The sequence below is a fragment of the Neoarius graeffei genome, chromosome 14 (genome assembly GCF_027579695.1).
Source record: "Neoarius graeffei isolate fNeoGra1 chromosome 14, fNeoGra1.pri, whole genome shotgun sequence".
Taxonomy (NCBI): domain Eukaryota; kingdom Metazoa; phylum Chordata; class Actinopteri; order Siluriformes; family Ariidae; genus Neoarius; species Neoarius graeffei.
Window position 1 is genome coordinate 69,991,824 of NC_083582.1, and position 21,233 is coordinate 70,013,056.

The window sequence follows — 21,233 nt, forward strand, 5'->3', positions numbered from 1 at the left end:
ACGTTAAACAAAACCGTGATTGCATCAGATTTCTTTGTTAACGTTTGACACTTCATGAACTTTTTAATCAGAATTTAAAAAAAAAAAATTATAATTTGAAAGATAAAACAATTATTGAATTCAGTTTTCACAAAATATAATTTGTTCCTGTCTGCCTTCGGCATTAGCAAATAATTACTTGCTCACCACTGACAAATCACGTTATTTTGTTCAACCTTGTCCAATAACTGCTTATTATCTGCTGCAACAAATGACCGTATACGTTGCACCACATGACTTCACGTACACACCTGAACCGCAGAAGAAAAAGAAAAGGGAGAAACGACAATGCAAAACTGTGAGGGGATTTTAAAATTGTAGTGAAAACTAATAAAGTACATTTGTAGTTTAAAAGAAAAGAAAAGAAGTAACAAGTTAAAGCTAGACGGCCTTTCGATTTCATAAAATCGGTGAAATTTAATTCCTTCTGAAATTTGGTCATTGTGATACATGTTTATTTCTGTAATCTCTCACCAAATATCAGGCCATTCTGTGGCTGGGAAGTTATTTAATTTGAAGGGATTAAAGCAAATGTGCATGAAATCGCTCGCTTCGCACAATCAAGCAGACAGTTTCATCATTCTGTCGCGAAACGAACAGCTGATCATACCGAGGTACTCGCTGACCACTGATATTCATTAGTTTAGCCCTGCATTTCCTTTCCTTCGTATATAACGTCGTCTTTTCTTCTCATTTTCTGTTACTGTAGTCGGTCTTTCACATTTCATTCGCACACTCACGTCCTCCATTTTTCTCTCCTGTTTCAAATTTGTATCCCACAATGCCTTCAAGTGGGGAAAGCCCACCATGTGATGCATGACGTAGTATCTTGTATTGGGTCATGGTGAAGCAGGAAAAAATAGTGGAGAATTTAGGGCCACATGGCTCTAAATTCATTCATTACTCCATTTTAAAAAAAAACTAATAAAATTGGAAGTCTGTGATTCGAATTCAGTAGCTTTCGGTCCATTAAACAAAAATAACTGGGTGCCTGAAAGGCAGTCTAGCTTTAAACTCCCAATTGTTAAACAATGACTAAATGAATAGAGTGTGACACACTACACACAGTGTGTGTTCATGAGAGCAGTTGTTTTCACCCACAAGGGGCTGATGAATTACTCTGAGCAGAAGAACAGAAACAATGACTAATTATTTAATATGTTAATATGGCTGGTTTCTGTTTAAGAGTTGCAAATTTAAAGGGATTTTCTTGATCAGTATTCACTAACATTAAATCAACAATGAACTGATTATTCATTAACCCCCCCCGTTGGCCTCGAATACGCAAGTAACACATTCCTCAATGAAGGATTTTATTGAACACTGTACAAAAGTCTTAAGCAAATCAAAGACATGCTGTCAAGCAAAGATGCCTTCAAAAGTCATGAAGTTAAATGTTTTTACATTTTTTTTTAAAAATTCCATAAAGACCAGTAAGCAGTAATGAATGAAAAAAAAAAAGTCAGCATTTGGTGTGAGACGACCATTTGCTTAAAAAAAAAAAAAAAATATATATATATATATATATTCTGAGGTCCAATGAGTGCAGTTTGATAAGGAAATGAGCTGTGGGTTTTACTGAGCATCTTACAGAACCAGCCACAGTTCTTCTGGACACTGTCACACTCGCTTCTGAATTTTGCCCCAAACCCAGTAACCTTCATTATGTTTTCTTTTTTAATCCGAAAAGTGCTCGCTTATGGAATATGCTGCTCAGATACACACTTTTTTTCCCCTGTAGCATTTAATTTTGTGCTGGAAAACGAACATATGGAATCTAAAATGTTTTTGTACCGACTCGATAATGTAAAAGTTATAACTAAAGATAATAATAAAGTGCCTCAGCCTTTTGCACAGTACTGCATCATTTCCATTCAACTTTTATGCACATTAACAATGATCATGTTTGTGCAGCTACTGGCATATTTTAGCAACAGGCTTACATGATATCTTGCTTATGAAGATTAGCCTAATAAGCTATTCAGGCCACATATCTATAATCGAAATAAAATCAAAACAGCTACAAAAAAAAAAATTCAACAACTGTCTGAAATGCAACTTTCTAAAGCACTACCAAAGACAAAAAAAATATTAGCCTACTTATTTGTTTTCATTCAAAAAGATCAACATATCTACATGCTGTGTGCAATCTGTTTCCTGTCAGGCCAGCTGCTAAAAATACCAGTTCAGCTGATACCAAAGTCCCAGGTACACACAAATAATGCCGTGCCAATTTAGCCTGCTTTGGAAAACCTGCTGCATCGATTTTCCACCCATGTGTTTGACTTTTACACTTATGATTTCTGACGCCAGTGAAAGTAGCTGCAAATGTCTGGAGTTAAAAACAGCCGCAGATGTGACGTGACCGCAACAACATTTCAATCGAGTCACGTGACTGTCACTGCAAACGAAGGGGCTGGTCTTGCAGATGATAATGCGCTGCTGCAAAGAAAAAGCACTGCTGTAAACAGATGCCTGTACTGTTAATAGACAACCAGTCCAGAGAGCTACCTCAAAGATAATCCCCCCCGAGAAACAAGTCCCACACCACACACCTCTTCATCACTTCATCATCACACATCATTGTCGGTCTGTAGGCAGTAAAAAGACTACGCTGCACAGGACTTGCAATTTTATTCATTTAGTTTGGAACACTTGATTGACTAAATTTGTATCGGTGAATTAATTTATTCATCATGTACACAATCGTACAGAGTATGACGTGCAGTGAAATGCTTACTGCAATGCTCCGTAAATCATGAAGATAGTTTGTAGGAGTAGTAAAAAGGAAAGGGAGTAAAATAGAATGTCATAAATAGAAAAACAAGAGTGCTCTGAGAGCACAATATCCCCCGCTGGCAACTCTGCCATAAAGCCGGTAAAATGCGATCGAATTGAACGAAATTGCAATACGTGTATTAGCGACATATAACAAAGAATCCTGTCAAGTTTCATGAAATTCCTCCATAAATTGTGAGAGGAGTTGATTTCAGAATCAGAATGTGAGTACCCTTCCTGGGACGGACAAACATCGCCACGACATAATCTCCCTTCGGGTCTTTCGGCCAACAGGGGAAAATAAAATTGTGAAGGAAGTTGATTTCAGAAAGCAAGCACACCTTGATAAAATTGCCAAAGTACAAGTTTGTTAATAATCAAGGGCATAACTCTGGTAAAATTTGCCCAAATTAAATGAAATTTCAATCTGCGTATAACTGTCATATAACAAAGCCTTTTGCCAAGTTTGGTGAAATTTCTGCACAAATTGTGAGAGGAGTTGATTTCAGAAGAACGAACACCCTCATGAAATTGTCAGAATACAAGTTATTTAATCAAGGGTCAAAACTCTGGTAAAATTTTCACAAACGAAATTAAATCGCAGTATGCATATTACCGTCATATAACAAGGCCTTTTGCCAAGCTTCGAGAAATTCGTCCAAAAATCATGAGAGGAGTTGATGTCAGAAGGCAAGCACACCTTCGTGAAATTGTGAAAGTACGAGGTTGTTAATCAAGGGATACGACTCTGGTAAAATGCGACCGAATTGAACAAAATTACAATATGCGTACTACCGACATATAACAAGGCCTTTTACCAAGTTCCGTGAAATTCCTCCATAAATTGTGAACGGAGTTGATGTCAGAAGGAAAACACACTCATGAAATTGTCAAAGTATCATTATGTTAATCAACGGCTGTAACTCTGGTAAAATGTGACCCAATTTAACGCAATTACAATGTGTGTATTACCAATATAACAAAGAATCCTGCCAAGTTTCATGAAATTCCTCCAAAAACTGTGAGAGGAGTTGATTTCAGAAGGTGAGTACCCTTCCCGGGACGGACATCGCCACGGCATAATCCCCCTTCGGGCCTTTCAGCCAGCGGGGGATAACAAATAAGGATAAAAAAAATAAAAAAAACACGTGATGAACTGCTCTGCAGAATATACATAATATACAGAATACGTATACATATTTATTCTATCCACATTCACTAGACATGAGCAATTGTGCACTCTGATTGTCTGCTCTATTACTAGGCTATCAGCTCATATACTGTGAGTAGAGAAAAAAAAAATGGCAGAGTGTGTTACTGAACCACCAGAGGATGAAATAAAAACTCTGCTCAAAAACAAAACCCCAAAAATACAACAAAAAAAAACCCACAAGAGTCATCAGATGACATGTCCCCCCCAGCCCCCACATCAAATTTTCCTAAGTTGAATTGGTTGCCATGGAAATACAGAAAAAAAAAAAGTCACAGAAATCCCAAAATGTCAAACGGCACAACTCCTCTAATCACTTAACATCTCACTGGGCTGCGACAGCTTGCGACAAATCGCGAACGTCATTCGCGAGAGAGTTTCAAAAGCGTCTTGAAACATTCGCGGGGCTTCTCAATTTCCTCGCATGAGTCAGAAAGTGTCGCTCCTTCATTGCTAAAATTTTGAACATGTTCAAAAAATTAGTGCGACAAAATTTCTCTGAAAATAGCCGCAAATGCGTCGCTGGTGTCGCAAAGCTGTCACGAACCCTTCTCAAGTCAGTTTCCGTGAGACAGGAAGTGCGAGCCAGTATCTCACTGGGCTGCGACAGCCTGCGACTAGTTGGAGACACAACAATTGTGGTAAAATATGCGAATATCAATTCAGTGTGATTCCAAGTGAAAATTGTAGCTAATTCACATATTTTATCGCAATTGTTGTGTCTCTAACTAGTCGCAGGCTGTCGCAGCCCAGTGAGATACTGGCTTAAGAATGCATCTTTTTTCAATTTTTCAAGAATTATTATTATAGCATTTTTCACAAATTTCTACTGTCACTTCACTGGTTTGTTTACATTCTAAGCCAAAATGATTTTGTCGGACGTTTTTGTATAGAGTTTTTAATTTATCAAATTTGCAAAAAATAAAAAAAGCTCCGTTTCTGAAAATCCGGTGAATGTGGATAGAATAAAACAGTTATTCCACTCAACCTCGTCATACGTGGCTTATAGCCGACTCGGGGCTACGCGCTTCGTTGGCTATCAGCTCATGTATGACTCGATTTCGTGGAACAACTTAAATATCTTGCACTGTAACGAATATACTGAAATATATACTGCACTGTAATTCAGTTGCGCAAAATTGCTATAGAAATGTACTTTATATGTTGTACTTTAGTTAGGCAAAAGTACATGAAGAGGATGTAAGAGATTTGGGGGGGATGAGGGTGAAGTGGTAACGATACCAAGTAGTTGTCCGTTGTTGTCCTTTATAAATAATCCATCATTGATGTTTCCAGTGTAGACCAGCCATCGTTCACAAATCTCTACAAGGAACATGGAGCTACAATGCTTCGCTCCAGAAAATAGGAACGATAATTAATACAAGAAGCCGCCTTTATTGGTCACATGCACACTCGAGCACAGTGAAATTCATCCTCTGCATTTAACTCATCTGAAGCAGTGAACACATGCGTGCGCGCACACACACCCAGAGCAGTGGGCAGCCATACTACAGCGCCCGGGGAGCAGTCAGGGGTTAGGTACCTTGCTCAAGGCCACCCCACGTTAACCTAACCTGCATGTGTTTGGACTGTAGGGGAAACCGGAGCACCTGAAGGAAACCCCAAGCAGACACGGAAAGAACATGCAAACTCCACACAGAAAGGCCCTCCGTCAGCCACTGGGTTCGAACCCAGAACCTTCATGCTGTGAGGCAACAGTGCTAACCACTTAAAAGACCTGCGAGTGAGAACCGTGCTCTTTAATTTGTATTGTGTATTTTTTTTTTTTTATTTAGTTTTTGAAACACTACGCTATCTCGGATTTTGTTCACTTTTTTCCCCTACATGTGATCTCCGGATAAATATGACACCTTTGCTTCATATCAGCGCATTACAACCTGATCATTTGAAAAACATACAGAAATCAGGCCTCGTTTAAATAACATCATTCTGGAGGAAAAAAGGCCAAAGTAGCAGATGAATTGTGACAAAACACAATCCGAAAGTACGAATAGCTGAGCAGTGGAATGATTGTGGTCGTCTTATCACGAGATCAGAACTTGAGCGACGAAGCCACCACAGTCCTATTCTCACAGTGCTGTGGTTTCAAATGAGTTTCAGATAAACTCCATGCATACAAAATGCAACGCTTCTACAGCGAAGACTTTGAAGCTTTGCTCGTCGCACCTTTCTTAATGAGTACTTCCTGAAATACCTGAGCTCTGTCTCACATGCTCCAACAGGCCTGCTGAGAAGATAAACACTCCTCCTACCGCCTTGTTCCTCCTACACCAGCGGCTCTTTTGAGCCGTCCTGGGGGAGCTCGGAGTTGTTTCGCTGCCCTAACACACTGATCACGACACTTGGACATTATTACGCACAGCTGCGAGGCCACAAGATGCTGTTATAGTGTTAACATACTGTTTAATATTGAAAGGAAAATTACAACATATATCACATTAAGAACGATTCATTCAGGTTTAAGCCAAGTTAATCAGTGTGTTATACGGGAGAGGGGGGGGAAAAAAAAACCTTGGACAATGTGTACTGTCAACACTTACTACAGCTGGATATAAAAAGGTTTTGCTATTTAAAAATAATTCACACACAATATACACACACACTTCAACTGCAGAGTTTAAGTCACCACCTTTTCATATGTTCACAGCCCAGAGTTTCATATTATCAAATCAGATAAAAGCCATACTTCTCAAACACAGGGCTCTAAACAAAGTGCAAATTTGCTAAGAACTACCAATGCGAGCAAATTACAAAGGCTTTGATTAGGAAAGGCAAGGCAAGTTTATTTATATAGCACATTTCATACACAGTGGCAGTTCAATGTGCTTTACAGAAGTAAAAGCAAAACAGTAAACAATAGAAAATAAAATTACATAAAATAAATGGGGAAGAAAATTAATAAGAATTAAACAATAGTAGAAATAAAATAATAAAATGAGATAAAAGTTCAATTTAAAAAAAAAAACCCAGCAAAATAAAATAGAATAAAAGTTAAGTAAAATTTAAAACATGGAGAGACTGTAAAAGTAAAGAGTTTAAAACATGTAGAGATGGCAATATTAATAATTTAGCAGAAAGCATCTGAAAACAGCTTGGTCTTTAGTCTAGATTTGAAGCTGCCAACAGCAGGAGCGTTTTTGATGTCCTCTGGCAGTTGGTTCCATAGCTGTACTGCATAGTAGCTAAAAGCTGCTTCACCACACTTTGTTTTAACAACAGGTTTTAACAGTAAATTTTTCTGCTGCGATCTGGAAAAGTAATATTAAATGTACACTCTGCTGTAATTCTGGATTAATTCCCGAAGACCAGGGCTGTTGCAGCTGCCTGACTTTTTGTATCCATGTTTCTCTGTTGTTTTTCTGCCTTTTATGATCTATCTATTGGACTGCACTTATATTTATTGTGAAGCACTGTGATTTTTATCTGTGATAAATAAGTAAGTAAAGTTTATTTAAGACTCAAGTCACAAGAGCCTACAAAACAAGATGCTGAAAAAACTCCTACTATTATTATTACTACTATCTTGCAGTCCATAAACATTCATTTCTATTTCCCAGTGCAGCAGTAAAATGTTTTATAGATGATGATGTAATGGTTTGAAGGTCCAAGATAGATCAAACAGTACTATATAAAAGCAGGATGGGGAATTAACCACACTTGGACGACACCTTTCACATGGGATGAGGTCATATCCTGGTAAGGACGTGTGAAAAAGGTTATTGAGGTTTTTCACCCACGTGACCAAGTCATGTGAGGCTGCCATTTTGGACGTCACGGCTTGAATCAGTTTGAATGCGAGGAAGGCGACAAACAAAAAACACAAAAGAAAAAGGAGTGAAATGCAGAAAACACCTTCACTATCCAGCGACGTACGGCATTTACAGGGCGAGCAGAGAGAGAGGTATTTGCAAAAATTGAGGTTAGCAGGCTTAGAGAACGACGTTTACCTGCTTCCACCAGGATTGTTCACTGACATACGGAAGTACATGAAGCCCTCGTCTTTACCTGACTTCGGCCCACATGATCTGTATACCTATGTCGTTAAAAACCCATCGCCATACACAGGTATTGATCTGAAAGCGTATAAGAGTTTGGATACCTACAAATATTTTGTGTCAGGCTGGGTAACATGCCTACATCAGTGGGTCGTCCCTGGAGCTGGTGGTCGCCATCTTATTACAGCTAAGGTTTGTTCACATTTTCATTTACTTTCGGTCCTCAGGATAAACAAAATGTTATTAAATGTCATTGAAATAACTTCTTAGTCTGTTGAGACTTGGCCCGTTATAAATTTGCTGTTACCAGGCAATGACCAAGAACTGTATTATTAGGGTCGGTGTCTGTGTTGTAGCAGTGTACTAGCAGCTAGCTGTTAGCACTAGCTAATGTAAACAACATCATAGCTGGTATGTTACTGTAGCATTGTTTACGTTCAGTCATTTGGATGACTGTTAAAACCTTTCAGTCTCAAGTTTTTCCTTTACTGGATTTACTAGTTTACTGTAATTACGATCCGGCAACTATTTACACCGGATCCAGTGTAAATAGCTGCCGGAGCGCGCTCCGGCTTGCTCCCCCTCAAATTAAGCAGCGCACTCCGGCTTGCTCGGAGCATGTGGTGTAAATAAATATAAAACGAATATGTATGTTTAGTTTTACTCTCATTAGTTCCTGACTTTTTGGACCCGCTGTAGAATACAGAGTTATACAGTTCCGTGTTTTGAGGCAGTAAATATACATTACTCAAATCACTAACATCAGCTGGCGAGATTGTTGCTAACCAAAGATGAATATGGAGGCATGTGTGTGTTTTTTACCCCACTCTGCAACCTGACAATGATGTAATTCTGAGTTACATTACATTACATGAAGGGCACTGAGCAGACGCTGTTAACAAGAGCAGCCCAAAAGCACTTCAGCCATTCCTGCTGGTTCAGGGAATTGAACCAGCAACCTTTTGGTCCCAAAGCTGCTTCCCCAACCATGAGGCCATGGCTTCCCCGTCTGGGTTAAGCTAAATGCTGCACTCGTCTCTAGTCCAATGAGCTCCCTAACTAGTTACCTAGCTAGCTAACTAACTAACAAACGAATGTGATTGGATCAACCACAACAGAGGCTCCGCCCCAGAAACCATGATTGCTCATGTGTTGAGTCGCTGAAACAGCCCATTTTACAACCCTCTTCAACTAAACATAATGAAACCAAGAACATTGCATTCTTCAGTAACAGTCCATATATTTTTCATTCTGCTCCACCTCCACTCAACTTTCAAATAAATATATAAAACAAACAGAAGCGCACATTGTGACGTTTACCTGGAGCCAACTTTCAAAACTAGATGTGATAAAACCATACAGCGTACAGCCTACTGCTAAAAATTGATCCGCTGTCGTACTCTCGGCTCCAGAAGACATCAAAGTTCACTTGTCTGTCTTAAGAAGCAAAGCAATTTTTCTTTATTTTCCCCGGCGCAGGCGAGTCGTGACTGATTGCTAAATCACTGTTATATTGATCTCAGGTCAGCTGTGTGTGTTAAGGCAAGCGGTGGCTGATGGAAAAGGGTGGCGTGTGATTTTCTCAACGTCAATATACATCCCTCCTGGCAGGAAAAATTTGGGAAAAGCTGGTGTTCAGCAAAATCAGTGTGTTAAATGTTTACTGAATTAAAAGCTACAAAACACACACACACTACCAAATAGACACAAACAACCAAACACAAGAAAAAAAAATAGGCAAATATACATATGTACAAACATCCACCCAAACAAGAAACTACACACACACACACACACACACACACACACACACCTGACAGACAGCCACTACCAATGATCCAATACGTTTAAGACAGACATGAAGCGACTACTAATGCGATATCATGCACTTCACTCCCATTGCGACGCAGTACAATCTGATTCGATACAATACGATGCAAAAGAATGTAATGCTACAAAATTCGATATGGTAGCTCTTCGTCCTCCATGCAACTCAAGGAGGGTGTCATGGAAAAATGACAACCACCAACACCAGTCTCGTCCTTTTGCAAGAGAAAGAAGGTTTAATGCAGAAATGGACAAGTGATGAGTGTTCGGCACACCCCTCATACCGTTCCTTTGTTCTCAAATCTATATATTACACTCTTTACTAGATAAAAAGGAGACATTACATCTATTGCATTACATCACTGCAAATACATGCCCTGATCACGCGCCAGGAGTGTGATCAGCTCTAAAGCTGATTGGATCGTCTCTAATCGCTGGCTTGTACGCACGTCTGCTACACGTAACGAGCATGATAAGATGAACATGTTTTGGTGCAGAATGTTGCGAGTCGTTAGTCCTTGAAGAGGCAACACTCAGTGAAAAGGAAAATTACAAAACAGTATGACAGTAAAATTTACTCTACAAGGGACTTTTATTTTGGAGGTAAAGAGGGAAGTTTATTTTGAAATTCTGTTGGAGCCACGCCTCTAACACATGCGAAACTTGGTCAAGAGATTTGACAGGAACGGGTTGGTGACAGGAGTGGAGATGAGACAGCGCTTGAGAAACAGTTTCAAGAGGAGGAATTGATTTAAATACAGAATTATTGGTCACATTTTTAATAATAAAGGCATACGGCTTCCAATTATATAATAATTTTATTTTAAAAATCGGATTTTAACAAGGGCGGCACAGTGGTGTAGCGGTTAGCAGTGTCACCTCACAGCAAGAAGGTTCTGGGTTCAAGACCGGTGGTCGACGGGGGCCTTTCTGTGTGGAGTTTGCATGTTCTCCCCGTGTCTGCATGGGTTTCCTTCCCCAGTCCAAAGACATGCAGGTTAGGCCAATCAGTGGCTCTAAATTGACCATAGGTGTGAATGGTTGTGTGTCGGCCCTGCGATGACCTGGTGACTTGTCCAGGGTGTACCCCACCTCTCGCCCATAGTCAGCTAGGATAGGCTCCAGCTCGCCTGCGACCCTACACAGGATAAGCGGCTACAGATAACGGACAGACGGATGGATTTTATCAATGCAAAAGGTGTTATGAACAATGCGTCCCGAGTTCAACCCAAACTGTATCCAGGGAAGACTTTTTTTTTTCTCTCCTTTAAAAATCAGCACAAATCACATCATGAATGTTTAAACGGGTGAATCTTACCATCCCTAATACGTGCACAAAACTAATTTTGTGATCATAATGTCTTGAATACAATGCAGATTTTAATTTGATAAATGGCTGATGTTAGATTTTAAACAACATTCTCTTTCTCTCACGCACACACACAGAGTTAATGTTTAGCTTCCACTTTATACAGAAAGAATCAGCAGAGGAAAAGGAAGTGTGCAGAGTTTTCGACCTGGAACAATGAAGTGTTTTGAAAAAATACTTTCAAGAGAGTAAAATTTCACAGGTAGATGCGGAACTGAAGCAACTCATCGCTGCTTTTACTTACGTTCTTTATTTTAGCTCAACAATGAATGTACTTTTAGTGTATTTGAGCATGTTCTATCATTAATATGCAGGAATCCCATTTTCACCTTTATACACACACACACACGCACGCCTACCTCAGAGCGCAGATAGGCTTGTGGTTAACACCCGTGTATCTTTCCTCTGCAATATTGCTGCGCTTTTTCTGCTCGTGTGAAAAACGCTGCATGTGTCCTGTTTTCCACTGAGCGGGGTTCATCACTACACATCAAGAGGAAGGCACTGCCCAGGGATTGAGCTATATTCGCTTTAAACATACTACATTTAAACCTAATCCAGTGTGTACTGTTTGAACTGGCTTTTGATACATTTCCACGGCATATCATTTAACATGTTCCATTTCATCGGACTTCTGGATTTTCATGCCGTTTCTTTAACTCCACGTGAGAATTATTTGACTTTCAGATCTTTCACAAGTCTCGCCTGAGATTCTGCACTGAAACACGAACCTACATCCTTAAACTTTTACACTCTTAAAACAATGTTTAATGGTTCTAAATTCTGAAAGTTGTTTTACTTGATCCTTTTCTGGAAGAGAACCTCTGTTGTAGGGTACCATAGAGAAAAAAAAAAGACAATAACTTAACGATGTGCACATTATACAGCTCGGCACACAGATAGAAATAGAAAGACAAAGAGACAGAAAAAAGAAACAGAGTGAGAGAGAGATTAAAAAAATAGATAAGCTGAACACTTGTGCTTGACTGTGACATGGAGAGAAAGTCTGTTTCATCTTTGTACCGACTCAGTCAAAAACATCTTTATGTCGCAATAAAACACAAGCGTTCAAGAACGAACTCGACTGAAGGTTCTGTCCAGGATCTCTCGCTGTTCTTTCACAGAAAAACTCAATGAGGGAAAGGGGGAAAAAAAAAAAAAAAGCAATGCCAACAGCAGCAAATATTTCTGATACAAAATAAATAAATACTATCAGACAACCTTCACACTTCGAGACAAATAGTTCCTCGGGGGTTCTTCTGTCTAGCTGTTATTTCAGCAAAATCACATGGGCAAGAACGCAGTTTAAAAAAAACCTCTTTATCCCTCAGAGATACTTCAAGGTTCAATTTTTCTAATATTTCACCCGTGAAAGGAACACATTCAACCAATCAGGGCGTAATTTGTGGGTACGTCGTCACACTGCTGCAGGTTTGGTGGAGTCTCTCGTTCAGTTCCTGTCTCGAAACCTGGCGCTGTTTGAGCAAAAATGATAATGATAACTAAGTCAAAGACAACATCTGGAAAAAACAGAAGAGGAGCTCGGCAATGAAAACGGTGGGTGTGGTGTACAGTCCACGGTCCGTAGCCTGCTTTGTGATGAGGTAAAGCTTGATATATCACTCAGTCTCTGAACCAAACACTGAAACTCTCCGCATTCTCACGATAGGAGGTCTCCGAACATTTCTTTTCGTCCCCCTTATTTTGTAAAATAATGCTCACATAATCGACTCGTCTTTAATGTGAATATTAACGTTCCAAATACTAACCAACGATTTTTTCATGCCACGCTGTATATGTAAAAGACCTGTGCAGTAGAACAGCACGACCACAAATGTAACACTGCTTTCATACAACAGTTCTATAAACAAGAAATTACTATCAATTAAGTACCATTTCAAAAATAATACACCTCCCCCCGCCCCCAGATCCCAAAGAAGCTACGCTCACTTTCCAGCATGTCGGCTAGCTGATTTATACACGCCTGTTAAAGATGCTTCCGGTGAAATTGTCTTCCGTTCTTCCTTTTCATTGTCGTTCCTAACAAAATTCTTGTGTAAACCCCCGTAAAATGATTTATGAATAAATAAATCATTGATGTCATACAAAGGAATTGAAACACTTTAGGATGTGCCGTTACAGGAAAATGATTAAGAAGGTGTGTCCAGTCATGAACACATCGTGTTTTATTCCACAGTTATTTTATTGTTTTGTGTTACACCTTTGAGGGATAAATAAAAGTAAAATGTAAAAGGTGGTTGTTTTTTCTTTCATTCATTCGAGCTGCTGATACTTTTGGCCTTATTTGTGACAACCCACAGCCCACAGCCACAAAAGAGGGCAGAGAAGCAGACTGACTAAAGGAGACCAACAAAAAAAAAAAAAAAAAAAGCTCCTGCATAAAGATATTATTACAACAACTACTACTACATTTACAGCATTTGGCACACACCCTTATCCAGAGTGACTTACATTTCTCGCCGTCCTTTTTTTTTTTTTAATTCATCTGAGCAGTTGAGGGTTAAGGGCCTTGCTCAAGGGCCCAGCAGTGGCACCTTGGTGGCTCATAATATACAGGTAGGCAGACTGGCAATGCTGAATTCACCCTAGGCGTGCGTGTGTGGATGGTGCCCAGTGATGGACTGGCATCTCACTCAGGATGAATTCTCCTGCTGTGCCGAGATCAGACTACACAATATTTTTTCCTTTCACGGTGTTCACCATGTCAGATTAGACGATCCTAGTAATAATAAATAAGTTCAATTTATACAGCGCCTTTCTCACACCCAAGATCGTTTTACAATTTGGGGGGAGAGGGGCACCAAAAGAGGGTAAGGATGTAATTCCAGTGGCGTAGCTGCCTACAGTCCCACCTTCATGCGCTTTTTGGTATGTCTGACACCGTCTTCGCAGCCACCGCGCACCATCGCCTGGAACACCGCGCCATGGATCCAATAAAGTGAGCACAGAAGCATCGCCGCACAGAGTACTACCTGCACAGCCACCACCAGGCAACATCGCCAGGAACACCGCACCGAGCACAGAAGCACCGCGACACAGAGTGCTGGACAACCCTGATGTTCAAAAAAAGCAACGAGCTCACTGCAGTCCATAGCTAGGAGCACAGGCATGACCCATAGGCAGGCCAAGGCCTGAAGGGAGCCAACGCCCAAAACTGGGTCTGGAACTACGCCACAACCGGTGGACAAAACACTCAAACAAAGAACATTCAAACAAAGAACAAACATCAAATCATACAAACACAAAAAGAAAAACAAAGGACAAAAAGAAAAACAAGTCATCAGGAGATGACATATCCCCCCAGCCCCCACATGAAACCCCACTCCAAATTTTCCGAAGTTAACTTGGTTGCCATCGAAACACACAAAAAATAATAACAGAAATCTTAAAACATCAAAAGGCACAACTCCTCAAGTCACTTAACATAACTGTCAGGTTGCATGAAAAAATAAAAAAAAAAAATTCCTAATAGTTTTTGAGTTATGCTCCGGAAACTAAAATGTTTACAGACGGACGGACAGACAGAGCAATAGCTATATCCCCTCGCATTATATGCCGGGGGGATAACAAAGGACAAAAATAAAAACAAAGGAATAGTACCATCAATTCTTGCCATGTCTTGGTTGTGAGACTGGCAACATTACAAGTTTGACTCCGACCAATAATCATTCACGTCATCGTGTGTCGCCTGGCAGGAGCATCACAAAATTATCAAACGTGGCTTGTCGTAGTTAGAGGTGAGCATCGGCGATGAAGCTCCGATACAATACATATCGCGATACATGGATCACGATACGATACGATCCTATCAGAAATGACTGCTTGACTCTTACACATGTAATGGCACGCATTATTTATGTTTTTGTTTTTTAAATAATGCCACTATGGCACACAATCCATATTTCATACTGAACAGAATAATACTGAGAATATTTTAATACTGAAAGTTATTTATAAAGGATAACATAAATGCAAAATAGTTTGGTTTGTCCGTATCTGTCAGATTTCTTGCTAAAAATATTTGGCAATCGACACACATTCAATAATTCATCAATCAATAACCCGTGCATTAAAATACAGTAAAAAAAAAAAAACTAAAATGAAAACATCACTGTGTGTCATATTTGGTAAATTTGGCACAATACTCCTCACGAACAGTCTTAAAGTACCTAAAACAGTGAACATCAAGTTATAAACATGTTGAAAAATTCACTGAACTGCCCTCAACAAGTCAACACTGAACAGAAGTGACTCACTTTCATTTCAGTTCGAGTAGGCACACTCCATTAGGTTAAGAAAGTAATAAATTTAAATTTTTTAAAACATCATCTTGTATCTTTAGACAGAGATTTCCTTAAAATCCCATTTTCTGTATCTACTGATTACTAGTTTTCTGTATCTTTTGATTATCCATGTTTTGGATAACGTTTTGCAGTAAATGTTGTGAAAATAATCGTGACTACATAGCCATTTTTGCTACGGCGGTTGCCTTTATCTAGTTCCGTGAGTTAAAGTTGTATATTAAGATTGTTGTATCTAACGATCTGTGACTGTAGCAAGTTGGATATATTTTTCTCAGGGCTCATGCATGTAAGAAATAAATTTTAAACTTTTTTTAATGTGAATATAAAACTAGCATATGAAACATTTGTTTGATGTAGCAATACTAGTTCTTCATGCAATACGATCTACGATACTGTTAATGTATCGCGATATATTGATAATATCGCACATCCTTAGTCATAGTGTTGTCAAACTAGGCAAAAAAAAATACAAAAGATTCTGGCATGCTCGATTTTCCATCAGGCTGTTATCAGGCGTCCTAGATGCCAGATCGCTGTTTTGAGATTGTGTCACACTATAAGGCTTATTCGTCATTCCAGAGCTTTTTTTTTTAAATTATTTTATTTTTCTTTCTTTTTCAGTTTTCTTTTTTTTTTTGTGTGTGTTTGTGTGGTTTGATGTTTGAGTGTTTTGTCCGCCGGTTGTGGTGTAGCTCCGGACCCAGTTTGGGCGTTGGTTCCCTCCAGGCCTTGGTTCGCCATGAGTGATGCCTGCGCTCCCAGCTATGGACTGCAGTGAGCTCGCTGCTCATTTTACATCATGGTTGTCCAGCGCTCTGCGTTTTAACGCTTGGCGTGATGTTCTGAGCGATGTTGCTCGGTGGTGTCGCGGCAGCTGTGCAGGCGGTTTGGGACACACCAGCGCTCTGCGTGGCGGAGCTTCTCTGCTCGCTTTGTGGATCCACGGTGTGGTGTTCGAGCGATGTGGCTGACGGCGTCACGGCGGCTGTGCTGGAGATGTGGGTCTCGTTTTCGTGCGCCTTTTGGTGGGACTGTGGCTGCTACACCACTGGAATTACATCTTGACCCCTACTTGGTGGACTTTTTTTACTTTTATTTTTTTATTTATATATTCATTTATTTATTTTTTATTGTTGTTTTTTCTTTGTCTATAATTGTAAAGCGTCCTTGGGTTTTTTGAAAGGCGCTATATAAATTTAACTTATTATTATTATTATTATTCCCAACATTGGAGATGGCTGATAAATTTGTGTTGTCTGATCCCAGTGTTGCGTGTTCCTGGGATCAGCTCAGAATTTAACACAACCTTGATCAGAATAAAGTGGTTCCTGAAGATGGATAAATGAAAAATTTTAATAGTAGTAGGAACTAGGCAGCATGGTGGTGTAGTGGTTAGCACGGTCGCCTCACAGCAAGAAGGTTTTAAGTTTGAGCCAGGTGGCCAACAGGGGCCTTTCTGTGTGGAGTTTGCAGGTTCTCCCCGGGTGCTCCGGTTTCCCCCATCGTCTAAAGATACGCAGTTAGGTTAACTGGCTAGTCTAAATTGTCCATAGGTGAGACTGTGTGTGAATGGTTGGATAGGAACTGCTCTACATCAATCAATCAATCAATCATCGAAGTCCATCCTGGGTAGTTCTCCTGAGCTGACTAACAAATTTGCAGTAAAACATTCAACTACGGCTGAGATACAAGAAGTCGTCGTCCTGACCATGAAGCATGATGACAGTGAGGTGGAAGTGTGATGATCTGAGCTGCATGAGTGCAAAAGGTGTCGGGGAGATGACATTTATAGGTTGTATTCAGTCACATGATTTTTGCTTGCAAGTTTACTTCAGGTGGTGGTGGTCTGGCAAACCAAAGAGCTAGTGAAACCGTCTCTGACTATTTTCGTGGTTTAGAGGTCAATGCACAGTCAAGATACCTTCAGAAAGTTGCTCTCTGCAATGGGATAGATCCTTACATGTTAGTAAAGAAGGGTTTTTTACCACCGGGTAGCACGGTGGTGTAAGTGGTTAGCACGGTCGCCTCACAGCAAGAAGGTTCTGGGTTTGAGCCCAGCGGCCGGCGAGGACCTTTCTGTGTGGAGTTTGCATGTTCTCCCCGTGTCTGCGTGGGTTTCCTCCGCGTGCTCCGGTTTCCCCTACAGTCCAAAGATTAGGTTAGCATAGGATAGCGAGGCACCTAACTCCCAGGCGCTGTTAGCATGGCTGCCCACTGCTCTGTGCGTGTGCTCATTGCTCACGTGTGTGTTCACTGCTTCAGATGGGTTAATGCAGAGAGGAATTTCACAAGTGTGTGATGAATAAAGTTGTGCTTTCTTTCTTTTCTCTGAGGAGTTGGAAAAATGAGCCACGGCCCTGACATGGACAAACAGATGAAAACCTGGATGCGTATGACTTTTTATACATAGCTGGGTTAAAGATCTTGAAAGACAACATCCAGAAGAAGGCCCTAAAAAGATTATAGGAGTGGACCAGGACACTGCCAGCACAAAACTCTCCATCCTCAGCCTTGGCCACAGAAGACAGGTTGCTGCTGCTGCTGCTACAGTCCTGTTCAAAATGCACACCCACCACTGTCTTACGGATCTCCGGGATATGCTCCCCCAGCCATACCCTAGATGGCGAACCACCCGCCTATGCACAGCTATGCCAGATCATGCCCTGGATCTCCCAGCCTCTAATACTCGCACCCTGGACAGAACCTTCCTCCACACTGCTGTCCGGGTATGGAATAGCCTTCCAGAACATGTAGTTGGACCCATAGACACTGGCCCCCAGGCCTTTAAATGCAGGGTCCACAGGCAACTTCTGACCACTCCTCCCATTACCAGATGAGCTACAATGAACCAAATGATTAGCCAAGTGGAACTGTATTGCTATTTCAGTGCTTTTTTCCCCCCGTTTCCGGTTGAGAGTACGTCGCGCGCATTCTGGCTGCCGCTTCTCACCGTAGCTTTTTTATTTTATTTTAATTTTTTTTCTTTTTTCTGTGTTTGATGTCTGAGTGTTTTTGTCCGCCAGTTGTAGTGTAGCGCCGGACCCAGTTTTGGGTGTCGGTTCCCTCCAGGTGATGCCTGTGCTCCCAGCTATGGACTGCAATGAGCTCATTGCTCATTTTAACATCGTGGTTGTCCAGCGCTCTGTGCTTTAATGTTTGGCGTGATGTTCCGAGCGATGTTGCTCGGTGGCGTCGCGGCGGCTGTGCAGGCGGTTTGGGACATACCAGCGCTCTGCATGGCGGTGCTTCTGCGCTTGCTTTGTGGATCCATGGCGTGGTGTTCGAGCGATGTTGCTGGCGGCGTCACGGCGGCTGTGCTGGAGATGTGGGACTTGTTTTCGTGCGCCTTTTGGTGGGACTGTGGCTGCTACACCACTGGAATGATATCCTGACCTCTATTTGGTGGATTTTTTTTCTTTTTGCTGCCTATTATTGCAAAGCGACCTTGGGTTTTGAGAAAGGCGCTGTATAAATTGAACATATTATTGTTCACGGGCGGCACGGTGGTGTAGTGGTTAGCGCTGTTGCCTCACAGCAAGAAGGTCTGGGTTCGAGCCCCGTGGCCGACGAGGGCCTTTCTGTGCAGAGTTTGAATGTTCTTCCCGTGTCCGTTTCCTACGGGTGCTCCGGTTTCCCCCACAGTCCAAAGACATGCAGGTTAGGTTAACTGGTTACTCTAAATTGACCGTAGATGTGAATGTGAGTGTGAATGGTTGTCTGAGTCTATTTGCCCTTTTCCACTACCCTTTTTCAGCTCGCTTCAGCCCGACACGGCTCGCGTTTCGACTACCTCAGAGCAGCACGACTCAGCTCGCTTCAGCCCTACTCAGCACCCAAAACTCGCACGGTTTTGGAGTGAGGCTGAAGTGAGCCAAACCGAGCCGAGTGGGGCTAGGGGCATGAGGAGACACTCCCCTGTGCACTGATTGGTGAGGAGGAGTGTCCTCACATGCCCACACACGCCCCGCGAGCACGCTGGGATCTGTAAACACCATAAACCCGGAAGAATAATTACGAATTACGAGACTTTCTGAACCCTTATGCGCCTCACCTCATCTATACGCTCTTGCCAGTATCAGTTGGCATTGTCGGTGACAACAAGCCACAGCACCAAGACCAGCAACACTAACGACTCCATGTTTATTGTTTACTATCCGGGTCGTGAGACTACCGCTTAAAAGGTCACTGATGTCACTGTTTGCGCCGCCTAACGACATCATGTGACGTCCACCCACTTTCGCTAACTCCACCCAATGTGTCCACCCACTTCCAGCCAGCGCGGTTGTAGTCGAAATGCAACTCCAACAGCCCCACTCAGCTGCGTTGGTAGTGGAAAAGCGGCATATGTGTCAGCCCTGTGATGACCTGGCGACTTGTCCAGGGTGTACCCCGCCTTTCACCCGTAGTCAGCTGGGATAGGCTCCAGCTTGCCTGCAACCCTGTAGAACAGGATAAAGCGGCTAGAGATGATGAGATGAGATAATCCAGTACAAGGCAACGAGAAACTCGGACCTGCAGCCATCAGACAGAACACTGAAGAAGAAACTAATAAACTTGAACTCTTTTCTGTGGAGGTAAAGGTTGTCCTGCTTATCAGGATCAGAGAGTAATAAGATGTTCAAACTGAGCCCTGAATTCCCGGATGTTTACAAAGCACCGGAATGAGCTGGAAAAAAGTTGCAATGGTTCTCAGCCCCTCCAGCAGCCGGCCTCTCTCTCTCTAAACATGTAGGAACAAGAGTGCATTCCCAGGAACACACCGAGTTTCACTATATCCACACACCACAGAACCTCATCACTGATTTGTTACTGTTGTTGTGATTTTGTTTTCACAACACAAACACGAGGTGTAAACAAATCCGCACTCCCAACAGCTCCAGCTCTGAGTCTGAGAGGGAATAGTGGATTGCAGAAGCATAAACAGCGACAAAAAAGTTACAAAACAGCATCGGGGAAGGAAAAAACAAAACCAGTTATAAAACTCTGCACTCATGGTGAATTTTGCTGCAAAAGTAATCAGTGTCCCATCATTCCCGTTCAGGCCCCGCACGCGCACACAGGAAACGGCAGGAAACTAGGCGAGTCTCTGAGAGAAATCCACAAGTGAGAAAAAACTGTCCAGTTTGCACTTATTCAAACCCAAATCCTACTCAAAACTCTTCACACACACAAAACTTCTCACAGCCTTCCACAAGGCCTTACATATATCCCAGGAAGAGTGTTGAGAGAGAAGCGGGTGTGTGAAACCCACACAGGGACACTAATTCACCATTCCGGCTCAACTTCTTCTACACTACTCACCGACACCGTACTTCTCTTTCTTGGTCGGAATCCAGCGCGTCATCTTCACTCAAATTCACTAACTATCAGCTCGGAATGGTCTTCACCGCTTCAGGAACATCCACAGTTTCTCTCCTCAGACTTTTTTTTTTTTTTTTTTTGGTCTTCACTGTTAGCATAAATAAGAGCCGCATCCAGGCGCCATTTTCCACCGTTAACTAACCCTGATTCGCCAGGGGGCGCGCGCACAGAGGGAGCGTGCGCGCGACACACACAAAACTTTGGGTCACGTGGTCACAGCCATTCCCACCCGACTAACAGAGGTGTTAATTTAACTTAAAGTGCATTTCCTGGACCAATTTAGTGTTTTTTTTAATATATATGAAAGT

At 41.5% G+C, this 21,233-nt stretch overlaps 1 protein-coding gene across 1 annotated transcript in view; it reads right to left on the minus strand.

The window, feature by feature from the left end:
- Positions 1–21,075, minus strand: part of dock1 (dedicator of cytokinesis 1) — a 742,670-nt gene extending 721,595 nt beyond the window's left edge. Inside the window, exon 1 of the mRNA XM_060940282.1 lies at positions 20,866–21,075. Coding sequence (XP_060796265.1) covers positions 20,866–20,908 — 43 coding nt within the window. The 5' untranslated portion in view covers positions 20,909–21,075. The remainder of the gene's footprint in view (positions 1–20,865) is intronic.
- Positions 21,076–21,233: the final 158 nt, after the last annotated feature.